This window comes from Ovis aries, chromosome 3 (genome assembly GCF_016772045.2).
Source record: "Ovis aries strain OAR_USU_Benz2616 breed Rambouillet chromosome 3, ARS-UI_Ramb_v3.0, whole genome shotgun sequence".
NCBI lineage: Eukaryota > Metazoa > Chordata > Mammalia > Artiodactyla > Bovidae > Ovis > Ovis aries.
The window spans coordinates 817,914-837,870 of NC_056056.1; the positions used below are offsets into that span (position 1 = coordinate 817,914).

The following is a 19,957-nucleotide window of genomic DNA, read 5'->3' on the forward strand; positions in this document are numbered from 1 at the left end:
GCTGCTGCTGCTGCTGCTGCTGCTGCTGAGTCGCTTCAGTCGTGTCGACTCTGTGCGACCCCATAGACGGCAGCCCACCAGGCTCACCTGTCCCCGGGATTCTCCAGGCGAGAACACTGGAGTGGGGTGCCATTTCCCTCTCCAATGCATGATAGTGAAAAGTGAAAGTGAAGTCGCTCAGTCGTGCCCGACTCTTAGCGACCCCCTGGACTGCAGCCCACCAGGCTACCTCTGAACAAAACAAGTGTTGGAGAGGATGTGGAGAAACAAACTTTTGTGCACTGCTGGCTGGAATGTAAACGATGCGAATTCCGTGGAAAACAATGGAAACAATTCCATGTTCTTTTGTTAGTTGAGTTTCAAGAGACTTTGTTCTTGAGTTTTAGAGGTTTTAAAAAGTATATTCTTGTTATTTAACCTTTAGCGGAGCGTCCTCAGAAGTGAAACATGGAGCTATCACGTGGCCCTGCAAGCCCACTGCCAGGTGTGCCTGCCCCAGACGGAAGCGAGGTCTCGAGATCATCGCACGCCTGAATTCACAGCAGCGTTTTAAATATAGGCGAGAGGTGGACACAGTCTGGTGTGAGTGGGTTTCACAGCGGGGTCTGTCCATGAATGGAATACGACTCATAATTACCCGGAAAAAAGGAAGGGAATCCTGACACAGGCTGCAACGTGGGTGAGCGTTGAAGACGTGGTGCTCAGCGAAAGCCAGGAAGAAAGATGAACTGTGTATGATTCTACTTCTATGAGGGTTCTAGAATAAGCAGACTCACAGAGACAGGACAACAGAGGTCATCCCAGGACGGGGGAGGAGTGCAGGAGACACGGGTTCCACCCCTGTGACGAACGGATTCGTCACCACGATCGCCTGGAGAAGAGAATGGCAACCCCCTCCAGTGCTCTTGCCTGGGGACTCCCATGGACAGAGGAGCCTGGTGGGCTACTGTCCATGGGGTCTCAGAGTCAGACACGACTGATGCCTGAACCATCAGCAGCCTGGGGGAGGTGGTGTTTATCGAGTGAGGAGTTTCTGTTTGGGAAGATGAAACAGTTTGAGAGATAATGATGGTAGCTGCACGCCCCTATGGATGAACGCACAGCTCGTGTTATATTTAAACGTGGTTGAAAGCGTGTAATTTCACACACAGAGGAACACGGCCTTAACTGCAGGTGCTGAGTGGGTCAGAGCTGAGAGCCCTGGGGCCTACTCTGGGACTCTCTGTGCATCCCAAGTGCCCACCTCTGGTTCCTGGCGGCTCTGAGGTCTGAAAGGGGCAGGGTAGGCTCTGGTAAGGGGCTGGGCCTGGCTCCCAGATCCAGGGGCTGTGGAGGGGGAATCAGGTCCCAGCTTTGTCCCCAGAGTCAGTGGCCTGGGGCAGTTGGGGAAAGGGATCTGATCCCCCAGACGTACCTGCGTGCTCAGAGCCACAAGTCGTGGCCGGAGTCTCAGAGGTTTCAGATGCTTCTCTCTGGGACTTCCCGCTGCTACCCAGGCACAGAGGAGCCACCTGGAGTGTCTGCAGGGGGAATGCAGTGGGCCTGCGGTGGGTTGGGGTCCAGCCTCTTTGCTGACAAGAGGAGAGGCTGCTGTCCACGGGAAGGGACTCCTCCATGAAGAGGCGGGCCTCTCAGCACAGGACAGGCACCCCTAGATGCAGGGCCGGGAGCACAGGTACAGGCCCAGGGGGACCCGGGAACAGGACCACTTTGGCACACAGAGACAAGAGGATGGGGACATGGGGAAGCAGGGACGGGGACACAGGGGCAGGGGCACGCAGGGGCTGGGGCACAGGGGGGTGGGCACGCAGGGGCGGGAGCACATGGGCAGGGGCACGCAGGGACGGGAGCACAGGGGGACGGGGACGCAGGGGTAGGAGCACAGGGGCGTGGGCACGCAGGGGCGGGAGCACAGGGGCGTGGGCACACAGGGGCTGGTGCACAGGGGCATGGTGACGCAGGGGCGGGAGCACAGGGGCATGGGGACGGGGGTGGGGGCACAGGGGCACGAGGGAGCCAAGGGTGTGTAGGGATGGGGCTGCAGGGAAGGGACTGGGGGTGATTGTGCTGTGGCCCTGGGTGACCTCAGGGAGGCCACACCCACAGGGCAGCGTCACATGGTGGGCGGTCATTGTCACCACACTGAGAGCCACAGCTCACGGCTGTGAGGGGAGCCAGGGGCCGGGGGGCGGGGCCCAAGGCTCCCTCCCCGCCCAGCCCCAGGCCCTCTGCTTTCCGCCGGCCCATCACCCAGCAGGCGAGGCCTGGGCAGAGACCAGGGTCCTGCAGGCCAGGGACCGTCCTGGGAGTGGGGATGGGCAGCCCCCGCCCCTCTGCCGTCCATGCGGGGCAACCCCCGCCCCCGCACCCGCTCTGGGCCCGGCTCACGGGCTGCACCCCAAGCAGGACTGCAGTCAGCTGCCCGCTCGGCCTGGCTGGCCCCTCCAGGCCCTGGACTGGCCCCAGGGCAGTGGGGCCCTTCTGTCCTCAGGGTACCAGGGCATCAGAGAGGGGGTGGCCTAAGGAGGGGGGGAGAGGGTCCTGGATCCCAGCTCGGTGTCCAAGAGCGGCCCCAGCTCCTGCGCGGGTGGGCTCTGAGGCCCAGCTCACCCTCCTCTGCCCCCCACGTGGCCCTCGAGGTTTCTCAGGCGCTGGGCTCCTTTCCAGGGCCGCCGACCCACCCCTCACCCCAGGGCTCGAGAGCTGTCCTCCCACCGATCTCTGTCTTCCGAACTCTCCCTTCCTCCCCTTCAAGGGCAGGCCTTCTGGAGACGGCCGGGCTGGGAGGGGGCCGGGCGGTGGCCGGGCGGCGGGGAGGTCACCTCCCACCCACACGCGCGTGGCATCGCATCTGAGCTGGCAGTGGCCGCGGAGGACGGGAGGCTGGGCAGCCATACCCCGACCCAGCATGGACCCTGAGCCCTCAGCCCACTTCCGTGCCCCCACGGTGACTGTCTCCACGGTGACGCAGACAGAAGGGCCAGGAAGCTGGCCCTGGGCGTGTAGGGAAGTGCTGCTCACAGCCCCGCCCAATCCGTCACGTGAGGGGTTCCGCTGGTCATGTGACCCCAATCACCTGACCTGAAGCTGCCCGGCAAAGTGAACATGAGACCCCATCCCTGGCCGACCCTGCCCTGGGCCCTGGTCCTGCTGCTGGGGCTGCAACCACGAGGCCTGGAGGCCAGAGGTGAGTGTGGCCCAAGGCCCCCACCCCCGCCCTGGGCCCCACTCCCCATCCCCCACGACCCTTGCAGGGGCCCCAACCCCCCCGCCCCCCCCCCCGCCTGGCTCCCTCCCATCGCGCTGCGACCCCTGCCAGACCCCCAATCCCTGGGCCTCTTGCCTAGCTCCCTCCCATACCCTCGGGACCCCCGCCCGGCTCCCTCCCTTCCACCTGGCCCGCCCCCTCCTGGCCCCCTCCCATCCACCTCACCCGCCCCCTGCCTGGCTCCCTCCCATCCACCTCACCCGCCCCCTGCCTGGCTCCCTCCCATCCACCTCACCCGCCCCCTGCCTGGCTCCCTCCCATCCACCTCACCCGCCCCCTGCCTGGCTCCCTCCCATCCACCTCTCCCGCCCCCTGCCTGGCTCCCTCCCATCCACCTCGCCTGCCCCGGCCGGGCCCCCCCCAGACCCCGTCCCTCGTGGCCCCGATGGCTCCCCCCACCCCTGCTGAGCGTGGCGCCCTCCAGCCCACAGACCCAAGGACCCTGAGTTTCAGGAGGCCTACTTCGAGCAGCTTCTGGACCATTTCAACTTTGAGAGGTTTGGGAACAAGACCTTTCTCCAGCGGTTCCTGCTGACAGGTGAGCCGCCCCGGGGACAGGGACAGCGCTCGCTGCTGGCAAGGGGAGCACCCTCCCCCACTCCTCACCCGCCTCCACCCGACAGAGAAGTTCTGGAAGAGGGGCGAGGGGCCCATATTCTTCTACACCGGCAACGAGGGGGACGTGTGGTCCTTCGCCAACAACTCAGGGTTCATCCTGGAGCTGGCAGCACAGCAGGGGGCCCTGGTCGTCTTTGCCGAGCACGTGGGTACCGGCCGGGGCGGGGAGGGGGGTGTGTGGGGGTGTTGCCCTGGGGGCTCAAAGTCAGCCCCCTCCATCCCTGCCGCCCACCTGCCTGCAGCGTTACTACGGAAAGTCGCTGCCTTTTGGTGAGCGGTCCACGTGGCGTGGGTACACGGAGCTGCTGACGGTGGAGCAGGCCCTGGCTGACTTCGCAGGGCTGCTCCGGGCGCTCCGGCGGGAGCTCGAGGCCCCCGATGCCCCGGCCATTGCCTTTGGCGGCAGGTGTGTCTCCCTTCTCTCCCCAGCAAGCGAGCTTGGCCCCGCCCAGAACTTCTGTGGGTCTCGGACGCGTGGGGTCCTGGCGGGTATGGGGCGGGAGGCCCTGAGAAGGCAGAGGACGTGGGTGTCCGCAGTGTAGCCTGCAGGCTGAGAGGCTGCCGAGTCTCCCTTGCAGGCAGCGGGGCGCTGGGGGTGCCCCCGGCTAACTCTGCAACCGCGCCAGCTACGGGGGGATGCTCAGCGCCTACCTGAGGATCAAGTACCCGCACCTTGTGGCGGGGGCGCTGGCGGCCAGCGCCCCTGTGGTCTCGGCGGCAGGCCTCGGCGACCCCTACCAGTTCTTTCAGGACGTCTCAGCGGTAAGCCAAGGCCCTGGCCCCTCCCTCCCCTGGGCAGCCCCGCTGGTGGGTGCAGCCACACCCTTCCTCCCTCCAGGACTTCCAAGGCCAGAGCCCTGAGTGTGCCCGGGCCGTGCAGGACGCGTTCCGGCAGATCAGGGACTTGTTCCAGCAGGGAGGTGAGGCGGCTGCCCCCCTCCAACCGCCACCATCCCGCCTCCCCACGTGGGCCCACAGCCCCCTCAGGCCCCCGTCCCCCCCCCCCCGCAGCCCCCTCAGGCCTGCGTCTCCCCCACTCCATAGCCCCCTCAGGCCCTCGTCCCCTTCCCACAGTCCCCACAGGCCCGCGTCCCCTTCCCACAGCCCCCACAGGCCCGCGTCCCACCCTGCAGCCCCCACAGGCCCATGTCACCCCCCTGCAGCTTCGCACGTCGTCAGCCAGGAGTTCGGTACCTGCCAGACCCTCTCCGGACCAAAGGACCTCAACCAGCTCTTCGGCTTCGCCCGGAACGCCTTCACCGTGCTGGCCATGATGGACTACCCGTACGCCACTGACTTTGTGGGCCACCTTCCTGCCCACCCTGTCCAGGCACGGCGCCTGCCCCTGCCGCCCGGAATCCGGGGAGGGCCCTGGCCACCCTGGGGTGCTCAGAGCAGCCCGCCCCAGGGCCTTGCGCCCGCTCAGCCCTGGGACCAGGGAGGGATGGTGGGGTGCAGCTGCTGAGGTACTCCGTGCTCCCCCAGGTTGGCTGCAGCCGGCTGCTGAGCGAGAGCTCAAGGATCACGGGGCTTCGTTCACTGGCCGGTGCGTCTGCCCCCCTGCCCGGGCCAGTGCTGAGCGTGGGGGCCCTGAGTTGGTGGGCGGCAGCCAGGCCCCAGGAGGGCGGTGTGGGGTGGGGAGCCCCTGGGAGGAAGTGGCCACCCCTGTGGGCCCCCCCTTCCTTCAGGAAGGCCCGTAGTGCACGGGGCAACACACCCCGCCCCAGCCCACCCTGCTGGGAGAGGGCACGTCGCGTGGGCTGTCCCGCCCCCCGGGACCAACACCCCAGTCCTCTCTGGACCCACTGGACCCGAGAGCCCTGACCCCTGCAGGACCCCTCTGAGCGGACAGGGCAGGTGTCCAGGCCCCTGGCCTCAGCAGCCCTCTCCCCCAGGGCTGGTGTACAACTCCTCGGGCACAGAGCCCTGCTACGACATCTACTTGCAGTACCAGGCCTGTGCCGACCCCACGGGCTGTGGCTTGGGCAGTGATGCCAAGGCCTGGGACTACCAGGTACGGGGGGCTGGGGGCCTGGGACTGCCAGGTACAGGGGGCTGGGGGCCTGGGACTGCCAGGTACGGGGGGCTGGGGGCCTGGGACTGCCAGGTACGGGGGGCTGGGGGCCTGGGACTGCCAGGTATGGGGGGCTGGGGGCCTGGACTGCCAGGTACGGGGGGTTGGGGGCCCGGGGCAGCCAGGTAGAGGGCGCTAGGGGCCCGGGGCGGCCGGGTAGAGGGGTTGGGCAGCTAGGGGCGGCCGGGCGCCGGGTTGTGGGGGGGGTGCTCTGGGGGCCCGGGGCTGCATGGGCCGGCCTGATCAGTGTAGCGTCCCGCAGGCCTGCACTGAGATCAACCTGACGTTCTCTAGCAACAACGTGTCAGACCTCTTCCCTGAGCTGCCCTTCACTGAAGCCCAGCGCCAGCAGTACTGCCTGGACACGTGGGGCGTGTGGCCACGGCTGGACTGGCTGCAGACCAGCTTCGGGGGGGGCGGTGAGGCCCAAGGCGGGGGTGGGGGCGCGGTTCCTCCCGCCACACTGAGCGGGCTGTTTCCCAGGCTCCAGGACCTGGCCTCTGGGTCAGGGTGAGGGGGCTCCCCCGTCCCACCACGCTCCCTCCATCCGTTTCAGACATTACAGCTGCCAGCAACATCATCTTCTCCAATGGAGACCTGGACCCCTGGGCGCGGGGCGGGGTGAGTCACGTGGGAGCCCTTCCTCCTTCAGTGGCCTGGCATCTGCTTGTTCACGGTCACTTTCCTTTCTAACGAGGCCACCCTCCTCGAGCCCCTGAGGGAGCTGCATCCTACCTTCTGGGACGAGCAGGCGGTGGGCGGGGGCTCAGCCCAGAGCATGCGACCCTGACACGGGCTCCTCCGACAGATCCAGAGCAACCTGAGCTCCTCGGTGCTGGCCATCACCATCCGTGGGGGGGCGCACCACCTGGACCTCAGGTGCACCTGCCTGGGGAGGGAGCGTGGTGCCTGGTCGGGCGGGCGAGGGTGGCTGGGCTCGGGGCAAGCCAGCTAGCTAAGTGCCTCCCTGCCCACCCCCAGAGCCTCCCACCCAGACGACCCTGCATCCGTGGTGGAGGCGCGAAGACTGGAGGCCGCCCTCATCGGCAAGTGGGTGGAGGCAGCGAGGCCCACAGGGCTCCGGGGCTGAAGGCTGCCCCCTACAGGGCCAGAGACGGCCAGCTGGGGCCTGAGGCGAGGCAGGGGCAGGTGCCACGCCCCGGCTCCTGCAGCCAGACCCGTGCCAGGGTGGGCAGGGCCTTGCCCAAGGAGGTGCTGGACAAACACTGCTGGCCTGTCAGGCGTGTCTGGTCCTATCCCTGTCCCGTCAGACCCTGGACAATGGCATGCTCACACCACCTCCTCAACATGGCTGTTGAATAAAGCAGAGTCCTTGGCTCCGCATGCTGTCCTGTGGGTAGGGCGCGCAGGCCTTTACCGCGGCAGGAAAACCAGAGATTCCACAACTGACGGCTGCCCCAGCGACCCTCCACCCTTCTCAGCCGTCCTCTCCGTCCCCAACTACTGCAGTGACTCCTGTGGCCCCCAAGTCCACTCGCCTGGGGCCAGGCTGGCACGGGGCGGGGGGGGGCAACCTGCTTCACTGGGCCGGCTGTGCCCCACCGGGCCGCGGAACATCAAGGAGGAAGGCTGGGGTCCGGGGTCTGGACAGACCATGGCCGAAGCGGCTCCTGAGCTGCAGGGTGGCGGCAGGGCACACCGTGGGCCCACCGGCTGGGTCTCTGTGCACAGGCAAAAACCAAGAGGCAGGCCCCGCACACGTTTGGGTAGAAGCCCCGCTGGGCCCGTGAGCAAGAGGGGGACAGAAGCCTCACAGGATGGACACAGGAGGGCCATCGGGACCAAGTGCCAACTGCAGCTGAGTCAGGGTGGTGGGGAGGCCCTGCAGAGTCTGCTGGCAACAGCAACGTGTCTCCTCACACACCCGGGGAAAGGGTCAGCCCGGCCCATGAGGGCGCTGGGCTGGGACTGGGCCCAGCCCGGGGATCTGGTCACTTCAGTTCAATCGCTCAGCAGTGTCTCTTTGCGACCCCATGGACTGCAGCACACCAGGCCTCCCTGTCCATCGCCAACTCCCGTAGTTTACTCAAACTCATGTCCATTAAGTCAGTCATGCCATCCAACCATCTCATTCTCTGTCGTCCCCTTCTTCCGCCTTCAATCTTTCCCAGCATCAGGGTCTTTTCAAATGAGTCAGCTCTTCGCATCAACTGGCCAAAGTATAGGGGTTTCAGCTTCAGCACTGATCCTTCCAACGAATATTCAGGACTGATTTCCTTTAGGATTGACTGGCTTCATCTCCTTGCAGAACCAAGGGACTCTCAAGAGTCTTCTGCAACACCAGTTTGAAAGCATCAATTCTTCGGCGTTTAGCCTTCTTTGTGGTCCAACGCTCACATCCATACACAACCACTGGAAACAACACAGCTTTGACTAGACAGAACTTTGTTGGCAAAGTAACGTCTCTGCTTTTCAATAAGCCATCTAGGTTGGTCATAGCTTTCCTTCCAAGGAGTAGGCATCTTTTAATTTCACTGTCACACCCTGGTCAGCCCTAAGGAACGGGTGCTGCCATTGAAGAGAAGGAACATGACAGGCCAGCCAGGCACCTTGAAAGGAGCAGCAGGCGCTAACGCCCCGCACCCAGGGCAGCGGGCACGGCACAGGGCCCACTGAGGCCCACAGCCAGCATCTCACACCCTCACCCTGGGGCCGCCTCGCCCAGCACTTGCGCTGTGCGTAGACGTTCCGAAAGTTCCAGGACCAGAGCCAAAGCCGACGTCTGGACATGGGAGACCAGACCCGCAGCTGGCCCCTTGCCCTGACCTCACGCTGGAAATCAGAAAATAAAGACAAACCAGATGCCATTCAGAAAAAGTGTACTTTTATCATGGATTAGAAGTCCATCTGTTGGGCTGGGAACCGGTGAACATGCCTCCCAGCCTTGCCCAGCCCTGTAAAGGCAGGGGCGGATCCCTGAGTCCAACATGTAAACACCACAGCCAGCCAGGAGCCCGAAGCCCCATGAGGTCAGGACGCCCTGAGCCCCTGGGTCAGGCGTGTTCACAGGCTGTGACCCTGAAGCTGGGCTGCACTGGGCTGCGCCCTCAGCCCATCTCTGATCACATCACGGGCTCGGGGCCCAAGTGGCCTGGGGTGACCAGCTGCCCAGGACCCCGAGGAAGCCCTTGCAGGGCAGCAGGACAGTGTTCAGGCTTCAGGAATGTAGTCATTTGATTTGATTTTCTAGGAAGAAGGAAGAAACTTGCTGAGTGGACAAGATTCCCCAGAATCACACCGCCCATTTATTCCCACGTGTTCCAAACGGTGATCCAGCAGGAACCAGGCGAGGAGCAGAGTCAGCGGCAGAGCACCAGACGCCCAGGGGCCGCCCCAGGCAGCCACGAGGCCCCGAGACAGCCCGGCCCTGCGGCCCGCCGGCCTCCGTCACCAGCCCGGCCAGGACACGTGCCGCCAGCTGGGGGGTCACCGCACAGCCAAGGCCAGGGCCCGGGCCTTGCCGACAGGCATCCTCACAGACAGCACGTATCAGCCTCCTGGGCAGCGCCTACTCGAGAGCCATCCCGCCCTAGGAGGGGGCCCAGATGGGCAGGGGGTGAGCCTCTGTGTTGAACACGTAGGTGTCCAGGCTCAGCAGGTCAGGATCGTCGGAGAAGAGCAGATACAGGTATTTGAGCGTCTCCCCCAGAAAGAAGCTCTCCATCTTGTCCCTGGGCTGGGGGTGGCGGGGGTCCTGGACATTGCTGATGGAAGAATAGCCGCCCGAAGGGACCTGCTCGAGAGGCGAGGCCGCAAGTCACGGTGCTGGCTCTGCCCTCTGGAGGGCTGCCAGCCAGAGGCGGCCCCCCGGGGCACTGGCCCACCCCAGAACACACGGCCCCCTAGGGCAGGGTCTGGGGCGGGGAGGACACCAAAGCCCACAGGGGGAATGGCCACCTGGAGGGTAGCCATGGTTCCCTTCAGTGACCAGATGCCAAGTGCCACCTCCAAAACCTGTGCAGGCCTCACAAAGGCCCCAAGGCCACCCGAGGGGTGTAGAGTCCACCTCAGGGGCCACAGGGCGAAGGTCAAGTCTCAGCCCTGCCAGGGTGGGCAGTGGGCCCTGGGCAGAGCAGGGGGTGGTGCTGGTTGTGGCCCCTGGCCTGGAGACTAGCGGCCCAGAGGTCACTCACCCGCTGGGCGCAAACACGCTGCCCAGGCCGCACGGAGGGCCCAGCAGAGACACGCTCTGTGCGCCGACACAGCTGTCCCCAGAGAGGAGAGACGGACGACCCGATCCCCCGGGCCCTCACAGCAGGGCAGGGCCTCCCAGTGCTGCCCCCGGGAGGTGAGAGTGAGGCCCTGGGGCCCGGCGGGGGCTCACCCGCGTGTAGGTGTTGAAGCTGCGCAGGATCTCCCAGCCCCAGTCCTGGTACTTGCGGTCGCCTGTGAGGCGGTGCAGGTAGAACAGGCTCTCCACGGTCTCGGGGCGCAGCAGGTTGTGTCTGTCGGCCGCCTGGGGGGGCACGCGGGCTCAGGAGGTGCCCCCGGCATGCCCATCTGGCCCAGCCCTGGGCGCGGCGTAGCTCACCTTGACCTGAACATCCTTCACGGCCTTCGTGCGGTGCAGGTTGAAGTGTGCGATCTCGGGGCTCAGCCCCGTCTCCATCTGACGGTACATCTGGTAGCAGGTGTCCATGAGTGCCTGGGCCAACTCCATGTGCTCAGCAGGCAGGCCGTGGTGGGCACCCAGAGCCAGTGTCCCCGGCAGGAAGCACACCAGGTGGTCCTGAAACCACAGGGTCACCTCATCAGCGGGTCCAGCGCCGTCAGGCCTCAGACAGGGGGCTGAGCTGCAGGCCAAGCGCCTGGGGCCCCACACAGGCAGGGGAGAAGCTTCTGGAAGGGCCACCTCAAAGGCTGACGGGGCCCTGCCTGCAGGAGAGCAGGAGGGGGCGCAACTGGGAGTGGGGGTTCCCCGAGAGCGTGGAGAGACAGACAGCAGGGCAGAGGCCTGGAGGAGGCGCGGGCTCTGGGGTGGGGGCCCTGGCTCCCCACGGACCTCAGCTCCTGCTGCTCTCACGGGACACCCACATCCACCCAGGACCACCCACGCTCCACGGCCAGGACCACGAGGTTCCCCCGGTCGTCCCCACTCCGAGCCACCAGACACCAAGCACAGAGGCTGGGTCCTCAGCTGCCTTGAGGCCAGATCAGGGAAACACGCTCCCACTCACCATCTTGGCGCTGAAGCGGCCGTGGTTGAGCTCCCCCACGAAGGTCAGCTTCCTGGGCTCGGATCTAGCGAGCAGGTGCTTCCTGATCCCGTCCACGGCTTCCAGGTAGTCTTCCAGCAGCCTGTGCAGACCAGCGGGGCCTGTGTGCTCTAGCCAGGCGGGCGCACAGCCCTCAGGTCCACAAACAGGGCGTGGCCCCGAGCTCCCGTCCCCTGGGATCTACGAGGCCCGGCCCTGCCAGCCCCATGGGGGTCAGCCTCTCGGGCCTCTGGGCTGCCCCCACCCCAGTGAGGCCAGTGCCTCCCAACCAGCCCCAAGGGGCCAATGGAGACCAGCCTCGGCCAGCCTGATTCATCCTGAACCAGCCTGAGGGCTCCCCAGTCAGTGACACTTCCTGGGACACAGCCACCCCAGGCTTGAGGCTTGAGAAGCACCCTTCCCCACAGAGGGCCCCGCCAGCCCGAGCCCAGGGGGCCGCCCCGAAAGCAGAGAAACAGGCCTCACTGCCTCTCCTTCTTCCCGCCCTGGATCCACTGCTTCAGCAGGTACTCGTAGTAGCTGTCGGCCCTGGCGCCCAGCGTGAACACGCCCAGGTGGGTGAAGCTGCCACTGTTGGTGTTGATGAACATGGGCACCAGCCCGTCCAGCTTCCCGTGCAGGCCATGCACGCGCCTCGTCACCTCCTCTGCGGCCTCCTGGGGCAGACAGCGGGGGCGGTGAGCGGGTGGGCTGGGCAGAGGGGCTGCCCTCTGACAGCACCTGGACAGCCGACCGTGGGTCTGAAGCTGTCCCCGAGACACTTCCTAGCCCCAAGCCAGGAGGACAGGTTAGGAGCAAGTGGCCTGCATGGCGTGACGGTGTCCCAGTCTCAGGACAGCACAGGACACCGTGTCAGGGCCTGGCCAGAGACTTGCTGGTGCCCTCCTACATAAAAGACACGCCATGTGGACACACACACGGGAACGCACCACTAATCAAAAACTCAACTGGAACCGGAGACACTGCCAGACACCCGTGAGGAGGGAGAAGTGACAGCTGGATGGCGCACAAAGGCACGTCTGGACAGGCTGACCCAGCCCGGAGCCCTCCTGCCGATGTCCCCAGCAGCACACCGGCTGCAGCTTGGCAGTGATTAGCCCAGAAAGGAGTGCGCCCCGTCAGGAGTTCTCTCAGCTGAGAAAGGAAGGATCCTGACCGGTCAAGCCACCCTGGGACAGCAGGCTCACTGACCACCCAGACTGCAGCCACGGCAGAAGACAGGCCCACTGAGCGCGGGGAGGGCTCTGGACAGCAGCCCCTGCCTGGCTGCCCAGGGCTCTGGAGCCATGAGCAGGAAGTCGGCGAACAGTGCTGGGGTCACTTGGGTGGAGGGGACAGTTCTAGAGGGTGACGACGGCCAGACACGTGAGCACAGACAGCTACAGTTACGGGAGAGGGCAGGGCCTCTTGACACAAACATCTCAACAAAAAACAAGATGGGGGTGAGCGGAGAGAACGGGGAAACCTGAGCGGATGCCGACACGCAGACAGACGCGCCACAGCATGGGCCCTGAGGAAGCAGGGGGCAGACGCTGCTGAAGACAGAGACAGCCAGAGCCAGGCACAGAAACAGGACTGCCATCGGTCCACACATATGCCAGCGCCGCCGAGCAGGAGCCACGCCGGCACACCGCGCCAGCTGCCCAGCCAGGACACTTGTGTGCGGGGCCCAGGCAGGGTGCCACGACAACAACGTCACCTACGCTGACCTGACTACAAAACCCAGGGCTCCAACACACCCCGTGGCACTCAGCCACAACACAGCAGGCGGCCCTCAGCACTGCAGGAGGGCCCAGGATGGCGGCAAGTGGCACCAGGCCACGCCGAGCGCGGCAGGACAAGCCGCCAGCTGTCGGGACCCGCGGGGCAGGCCAGGCAGAGGACTCAGCCTCCAGTCAAGGCCTCTCCCATCTGCGCCTCCGGCACCACCAGAAAATGCGATTCTGCAGGAGAACGTGGGGCAGGAACCAGCACCGACGCGACTCTGGTGGCCCAGGACCCACAACCACGCAGACCTGCAGTCGCCTCCAGGAGCCAGAGACGGCCCCGCAGGACCCCCAGTCCTCAGCCGGGGGCAGAGCCCCGCCATACCTGAAACTTCTTATCCCCCGTGAGACGAGAGAGCTCTCGGAACTCCAGCTGAATGCTTGTCACCTCAGCCACTGTGCTATCAGAGGTCCATCGGGGTGGGTGAGCAACTCCAGTGCCAATGTTTACATCGGAGTATGGAATCTTAGAGGGTGTTCGGAAGGCAGGCATTAGCCGATTTCCAAAATCCTCCTGATACACAACACAGCGATGAGTCAACGATTCCTGTTGCTCGGCGGCCTTGTCTCCATGACACGATGGTAAGCCCAACACCCGTTTTCATCAAATTCAGTGGACAGACCTGAGTAGGCTGGCTTCACGTGGCCCAACCCTGGCCAGCTACAAAACCGAGCTGGACTCAATTAGTTCAGAATGACCTCACAGGCAGGCAGCAGGCTGGCCCAATGCTGCTTCAGCCACCCACGTGCTCAGAAACAGACTCAAGAGCGGGAGGAGACAGAACTGGAAACAAACGCCCGCCACAGCCCAGTCCCGAGAGAAAAGCACTGACTGCTGAGCACTTGAGACCCCAGTCCCCCAAGGACGTGAACAGACCCGATGCCGGGACACTCACAGCCTTCTTCAGGAAGAGGACGTCCCCAGACAGGTGGAAGGCGCTCAGAAGCCCCCCCAGGATCCGGATGGTGCTCTCAAACAGGTTGACGTCCACATCTTTCTGAAACAATAACCTCTTGGACACCCAATTCCTGGCTTCTTGAAATTCTGCCACGTGGAACAGCAGAGACACAGGGAAAATTAACAGGCCAGCCTTTCCCTGGCCGCGCCCTCGGGGCTGTGCAAATCCCTGCAGGGTTCCGACATCACCTCCTCATGCAAAAGGGGGGCCCAGGAGTCCTCCAACCGCACAGAATACCCAGGCCCAGCGTGCAGCTGGGGGAAGGCCGCGCAGCGTGAGCACAAGTGCTCGACGTCAAGGCCACGCTACAGAGAAGCACGAGAGAGCGAGTGGCTGGAGGCCTGCGGTGCAAGTATCGGGCGGAACAGGGCCGTGAGTGCGCCAGGCCAGACACCTGGGGACACGTCACCCGCCTCACCCTGTCTGCACCGACAAGGACCGAGGGCGACTCGGCGTGGCCGGCCACCGCGTCGGGTCCCGTGCTGCCTCCCACCACAGGGCCCTCCTGACCGCAGCGGAAACGCGGCTGCAAACACCCCTGGACGCCACCCTCCAGCACACTCGGCGCTCTGCAGGAGGCGCAGGGCGCACAGACGTGTGGGGACAGAGAACCGCCTGTGGCCAGCACAGCCACGCCGGCAGCCAGGACAGGGGGAAGCACAGCCCGGCAGGACGCGGCACGTGGTCGCCTCCCAGACCCGGCTCACTCGGGCCCGAGGGTCACGCGCGGCGAACTCGAGCCCACCGCAGGGACAGCAGGTACCTTTCTTTAGCCCCAGAATCCACATGGTGTCCAGGGCGTCGATCAGCGTGAGGCCGAGGCCGAACCACTCGCTGAAGGACCTGGTCAGGGGCTTCAGCTCGTCGTGGCCCCAGGCGAACTTGCGGTATCCAGCCCATGCGTGGAGGAAGGCGTCTACCACAGCCTTCTGGCGCGCGTTCTGGGAGGCTGGGAGGAGGAAAGCAGGGCGTGGGCACCCAGACAGACCGGCCCTGTGGCCCCACAGCCAGTGAGCCTGCCCCGGGGACACCTCAGGCTGCAGTGAAGGCCCAAGCGGCAACTGCCACCTGGCCCAGGCTGGTCAGCCTCCACCAGGTCCCAGCAGGGACCAGCCTCCAGGAAAGAGTGAAGGAGCGAAAGCAGGGGACCCAGGACGCCTGGGTGTGCCGCCTGGCGTGTGGACATCAAACCTGGTGACCCTGACAAGACGGTCTCGTCTGAAAATATGGAAGTTCCTTGAAAAGGCAGTAATAGAGCTACCATATGACCCCGTGACCTACTCCTGGCTATAGATCCGGAGAAAAACAGGACTGAAAGGACCCAGGCACCCCAATGTCACTGCAACGTGTTTACAAAAGCAAGACACAGAGGCGACCTGAATGTCCATCAACAGAGAAAGAAAGAAAGAGAAGTGCTACACGTAAACCACAGGATGTTACTCAGCCGCTCAGGACAATGACGTAGCGGCATCGGCAGCAACGGGGACGGGGCTAGAGACTGTCATAACGAATGAAGTACCCAGACAGAAGAGAAGTACCCTACGGCATCTCTTACATGTGGAAGCTAAGAAAAAACGAGACAAGTGAACTTAGTTGCAAAACAGAAAAGGACCCATGGACTTAGAGAAGGAGCTTAGGGTTGCCAGGGAAGTGGGATGGGGAGGAGACAGTTAGGGGGCCGGGGACAGACTCACCCACACTGCTGTCCTAAAGGGCTGAACACAAGGGCCTACGTCACAGCACACGGAACCCTGCTCGGTGTTACAGGCACTCTACCCGGGAGGAGAGGGCGCAGCAGAGTGGAGACATGTATGTGCACGGCTGAGTCCCTCCCCTGCTCATTTGAGACTGTGACCGCACTGTCAGGCATCTCTACTAGAATTCAGAATCAGTTACAATGGCTGCAGCACCGGATACTGAAAGACATCTCTCTAGGAGCCAGACGTCGTCACCAAAGCGACAGAGAGTGCCTGACCCACAGGAGCCTGGTCCACCTGGGTGTCCAAGGCTGAGCAGAGCTTTTGAGGGACGGGAAGAGCTGCACGGCCAGCCCTCCTCTCCAGCGTGTCCTTCGCTGCGACCCTGAGGACGAACGGCAGCTGAGGCCGGGGTGGGGGCAGGCGGGCCTTACCTGGATTAGGCTGAATCCTCGCTGCCTTTGGGGAAGGCCTCGGGGGGAACTCTGCCTTCTTGCCAGGAGGTTCAGTGCCCTGCTGTGGCTTGGTCCCTGCTCCCCTCCAGCTGCAGGGAGAGAAACAGGAATGCTCAGAGTAGGGACAGAGGTGTAGATGCCCCAAGGCTGCCACCAAGCTCAGGCTCAAACTCGCACGCTACCCAGGGGACCGAGAATGGACAAGCCAATAAACACCCTGTTCCACAAGGGTGCGCCTTTGGAAACACAGGAAAACACTTATTAGCACTTTGTCTTTGTTAAAAAAAATCAGAAAACAATGGTTCCCACGTTCAGGCCGTCTCTGACACTCCTGGTACCTGAGGCCGTCTCTCTGCGCCTCTGCTCCCCAGCCAGCCTCTCCCACCACCTCTGCCCTCCTCTGGGCCTGGTCCTGCCTCCTCTCCTGGGAGTCTCCTTCGGGCGCTCTAATCTGCAGGTTGGGGGGTCCTCGTCGGAAATGCCTTTGGGGCTTCTGGACAGAGACAAGAGTCACTCGTACAATGATTCCATCCCGCTCCCAGGACGCACCCCGTCCCCAGTCAGACCCGGAGCCACACAGGGAGCGCTGTGGGCTGGCTGAGCAGTTGCAGTTTCCTAGAGGAAATGATTTCCGCTTTTCATAAGAAGCATCGGGAGGAACCCTTCTCGGCAGCTCCTGGCTCTGCCTCCGATGGAGGCTCTGCCTATGGGCGAGTGTAGCCCTGGAGAGTCAGTTAAGCCCCTGGCTAGAGCGTGTCTGGGAGTCAGACCCTAAGGGTAGCAGGGCAGGGTTCAACCACCCCGTCCCCGTCGATGGAGCCACAGAGAACACTGCCCAGGCCTGCGCCCGGGACTCCCACCTCAGCCTCGGAAGGCTGCGGCAGAGGCGGCCGGTCAGTGACAGCGCTGTGCGAGGCCGCACTCGTCCTGGCTCCAGCCCCCGACAGCGGCTGTGACAGCAACTCCTCCAGCTCCCAAGGACACAGACTCGTGACCGGAAAAGCCTCTGGCTGCAGCACCCATGGACACCCTGGCGGAGGATCCGTGAAGTCACCCCCTTCCAAGACCCAAACCCCACAGAGCCGGGCCCCTGGATCACGAGAGTAGCTGCGGCCGAAACAAAGCTCCATGGATGAAGCAGGTCTCGGGGACGAGTGTCGGCATCGGACCCAGAGAGGAGGTGCCAGCGGCCTCAGCATGCACAGGGGCCCCAAGACTCGCTCCACAGGAGACGTGGATGTTCACGCCTTCATTTCCAGGCCCCTCCTGGACACCAGCGTCCAGGTCATGGATGCTGAGGTGTGGAAACGTGTCTCTCGGGGGAGAGACAGCCACATTCTGCTGGCACATGACCGTGAAGTCAGCACACGAGAGTGGTCACAGAAGTGACAGGAGGAACGCGCTTGGCTCTAAAGGGAGAAACCGGCTCTCTCACACACAGACCTTGCAGAGAGACGGGGTGAGAGCAGGCAGCCTGTGGGGCGTGAGGCCAGCATCAGTCCCAGAGCCTCTCCCTGGGGGCGCCTGGGCACTTGGACACCCAAGCCCGCGGGAGCGTGTCTCTGGCACAGAGCACCCTGGGCTCTCAGAGGCCGGCCGCTCTCCTGGGGTGGGACCTGCCCTGGCTCTGGCTGACCCCTCGCCCTCGTCTCCACCTGCTCCCCCGCCCCCGCTCGCCCCCCTGAACGGCTCGGGGCCCCCCCAGGACACGGCCTCACCCCTGCCCCCACCCTTTCTGGATGGCAGGCACCACGCACCTGCCAACTCCCGCTCCTCCCTGCTGACCCCACTGTGAGGCGGAGGCCCCAGCACCTCCGTCTGGGCAGGTCCAGAGGGGAGCCCCCGCCTGACTGCTCCCGGCCAGTAGCTCCCAGAGAAAAGGCACGGTCTCTCTCACCTCCCAAGGACACGGAGCACCAGACAGGCAAAGAGGACGGAGGACAGAATGGCCCTCCTCCTCCCTCCGCGTCTCCTCCGTCCCACCAGCCCAGAGCAAGGCGGCGCAGGTTAAAACCTCAGACGCACGGCAGGAAGCAGAAGTCTTCCCAGTCCCTCGCAAACAGCCCCTGCTGTGCTGAAGCGCTTCTGGCCTGGACCCCACTTATGCCTCCACCTTCAGCTTACTCCAAGTACCTGAGGCGACAGCCCCGCCACGGCCTCTGGGGTCTCAGCTGCTTTCTGAGGAGCTGGCAAGACGGGAGGATTTGCTGGTCTCATCTGCCATGCTGCCGCCGACCTGCTGTCCACAGCTAAACAGGAGAGTCTATTTTATCTCAAGTACGCCTCAAGGCCCAGAGGAGAGCCACACGGCGCCGGAAACAGCACCTACACAGCCTGCCCTCCTGCAAAGAATGGGACAGGCCGGGACCTCCAAAAAGGGCAGGTCAAGGGATTCCAGAGTGCCACAGGGACGCAAACCTTGCCCTTAGCTCCTGGCAGCTTCTGTCTTTATCCCCACCCACAACCCAAACACTTGGCTTTTATCTTTTCCACTTCAAGGAGGGCCCACGGTGGCACACGGGCCATTCACGGGAGTGACCCGCGGGGGCTCTGCAGCTTTCCTCCTCCAAGGAGCCGCGAGCAGAACCCAGGAGGGAGCTGCCCTCCTCCCGGCACCGGCACCTGCGCTTCCTTCCCAGCGCTGCAGTGCGTGCCAGGAAGCGCCTGCAGCACAGCGCGTGCACACTCCCCGCGCGCCCTCGGACCTGGGTCTCATGTGAGACGGCCGGATGGCAGGCCGCTTCTCACAGCAGACATCTGGGCAACAGCCACACGCCGCAGATTAACAGCCACCTTAGAGCAGGGGGGGCTGGGGACATTCTAGGCTCCTCCTCATCTCACTTCCTGCCAACGCGCTGAAGTCTAGGCCTCCTGCCGCTGCCAGATTGCTGTGCCGCCCCTTAGACAGCCCTCAGGACACCCGAGGATCATGCAGCTGGTACCTGCCCACTCGTCAGCCACGTGGACATAGGACAAGAGGCCGAAGAGCATCAGGACCACCAGCAGGAAGAGGACCACCGTCCGCTGTAACCTTGACAGCTGCTTCCATTTCTGAGGGACAGACAAGGAGTATTTTACTGAAAGGAGCACAAAGAGCAATCTCTCCTGCCGTGTCATACTCCGGAAGGATGAGGAGCAATTCCCGAGGCCCAGCGTGGGGCTCTGCTGCTTCTGAACCGGGGACGTTTCCTCCAAGCGGGGGCCGCAGGCTGGAGCGGTACTGCAGCCGACACCCCGCACCGGCTTCGTGGGTGCTAGTGGCTCGTAGCGTCCCACTCCGTTGGAACCCCATGGACCGTAGCCCGCCAGGCGCCTGTGTCCATGCGATTTCCCGGCGAGCTCACTGGAGTGGGGAGACACCTCCTCCTCCAGGGGGTCTCCCCGACCCAGGGATGGAACCCGCGTCTCCTCTCGACAGGCGGGTTCTGTACCGCCGAGCCGCCTGTGAAGCCCCAGCGGCCGGGGCCGGAGAAAGGAAACCGACGCAGAGCCCGCCTGCGCCCACAGTGCACGGCCGACGGCGACCCGCCGCCCTCCTCGCCTGGGCCCCGCGAGGCCGGCCGCAGTCGCGCCCGGCCCCCAGACCCCAGCCCGGGGAAGCGCCGACCCGGCCGCCCGGCCCGGCCCTCACCCGCCAGCAGGAGCGACGCCTCAGGCCCCGGCCGCCATCGTAGCTCCGGCCGGGGCTCAGCGTCACCGAGATGAAGTCCCGACGCGCCGGCGCCGGCGGCGGGTACATGACGGCCGCGGGGGCCCGAAGGGCCGCGCCTTCCGGCGGCGTCAGGAAGCCCAGCTTCGAGCCGGGCTGAGAGACCAGCGGGTCTGAGTCGGGAGCCCGGCCATAGCAGCGCCGTCAACTCCCCGCCCATCGCGCCGCGCCGCC

At 64.5% G+C, this 19,957-nt stretch overlaps 2 protein-coding genes across 4 annotated transcripts; one reads left to right on the forward strand and one right to left on the reverse strand.

Moving 5' to 3' along the window:
• Positions 1-3,070: 3,070 nt before the first annotated feature.
• On the forward strand, positions 3,071-7,304 carry DPP7 (dipeptidyl peptidase 7). Its single transcript, XM_027966079.2, has 13 exons — positions 3,071-3,187; positions 3,693-3,806; positions 3,892-4,031; positions 4,129-4,292; positions 4,513-4,648; positions 4,725-4,806; positions 5,050-5,216; positions 5,372-5,432; positions 5,782-5,900; positions 6,223-6,379; positions 6,517-6,581; positions 6,769-6,839; positions 6,942-7,304. Exons 1-13 carry the CDS (start codon positions 3,106-3,108, stop codon positions 7,048-7,050), a joined length of 1,467 nt encoding a protein of 488 aa, XP_027821880.1. The 5' UTR covers positions 3,071-3,105; the 3' UTR covers positions 7,051-7,304.
• A 1,484-nt stretch (positions 7,305-8,788) lies between these two features.
• On the reverse strand, positions 8,789-19,935 carry MAN1B1 (mannosidase alpha class 1B member 1). Of its 3 annotated transcripts, none has more exons than XM_060413706.1 (13): positions 19,706-19,935; positions 19,017-19,125; positions 18,208-18,323; positions 16,413-16,567; positions 16,054-16,163; positions 14,686-14,871; positions 13,860-14,008; positions 13,289-13,429; positions 11,663-11,853; positions 11,159-11,279; positions 10,513-10,710; positions 10,306-10,437; positions 8,789-9,714 (listed from the first exon to the last, which is right to left on the reverse strand). In XM_060413706.1, the coding sequence occupies exons 1-13, from the start codon at positions 19,811-19,813 to the stop codon at positions 9,511-9,513; spliced, it is 1,920 nt and encodes a 639-aa protein (XP_060269689.1). In that variant the 5' UTR covers positions 19,814-19,935; the 3' UTR covers positions 8,789-9,510. The 3 variants fall into 3 exon arrangements, with proteins under 3 accessions (XP_060269689.1, XP_027821878.1, XP_027821879.1); XM_027966077.2 differs by having other exon boundaries at positions 13,289-13,477; XM_027966078.2 differs by lacking the exon at positions 13,289-13,429.
• Positions 19,936-19,957: the final 22 nt, after the last annotated feature.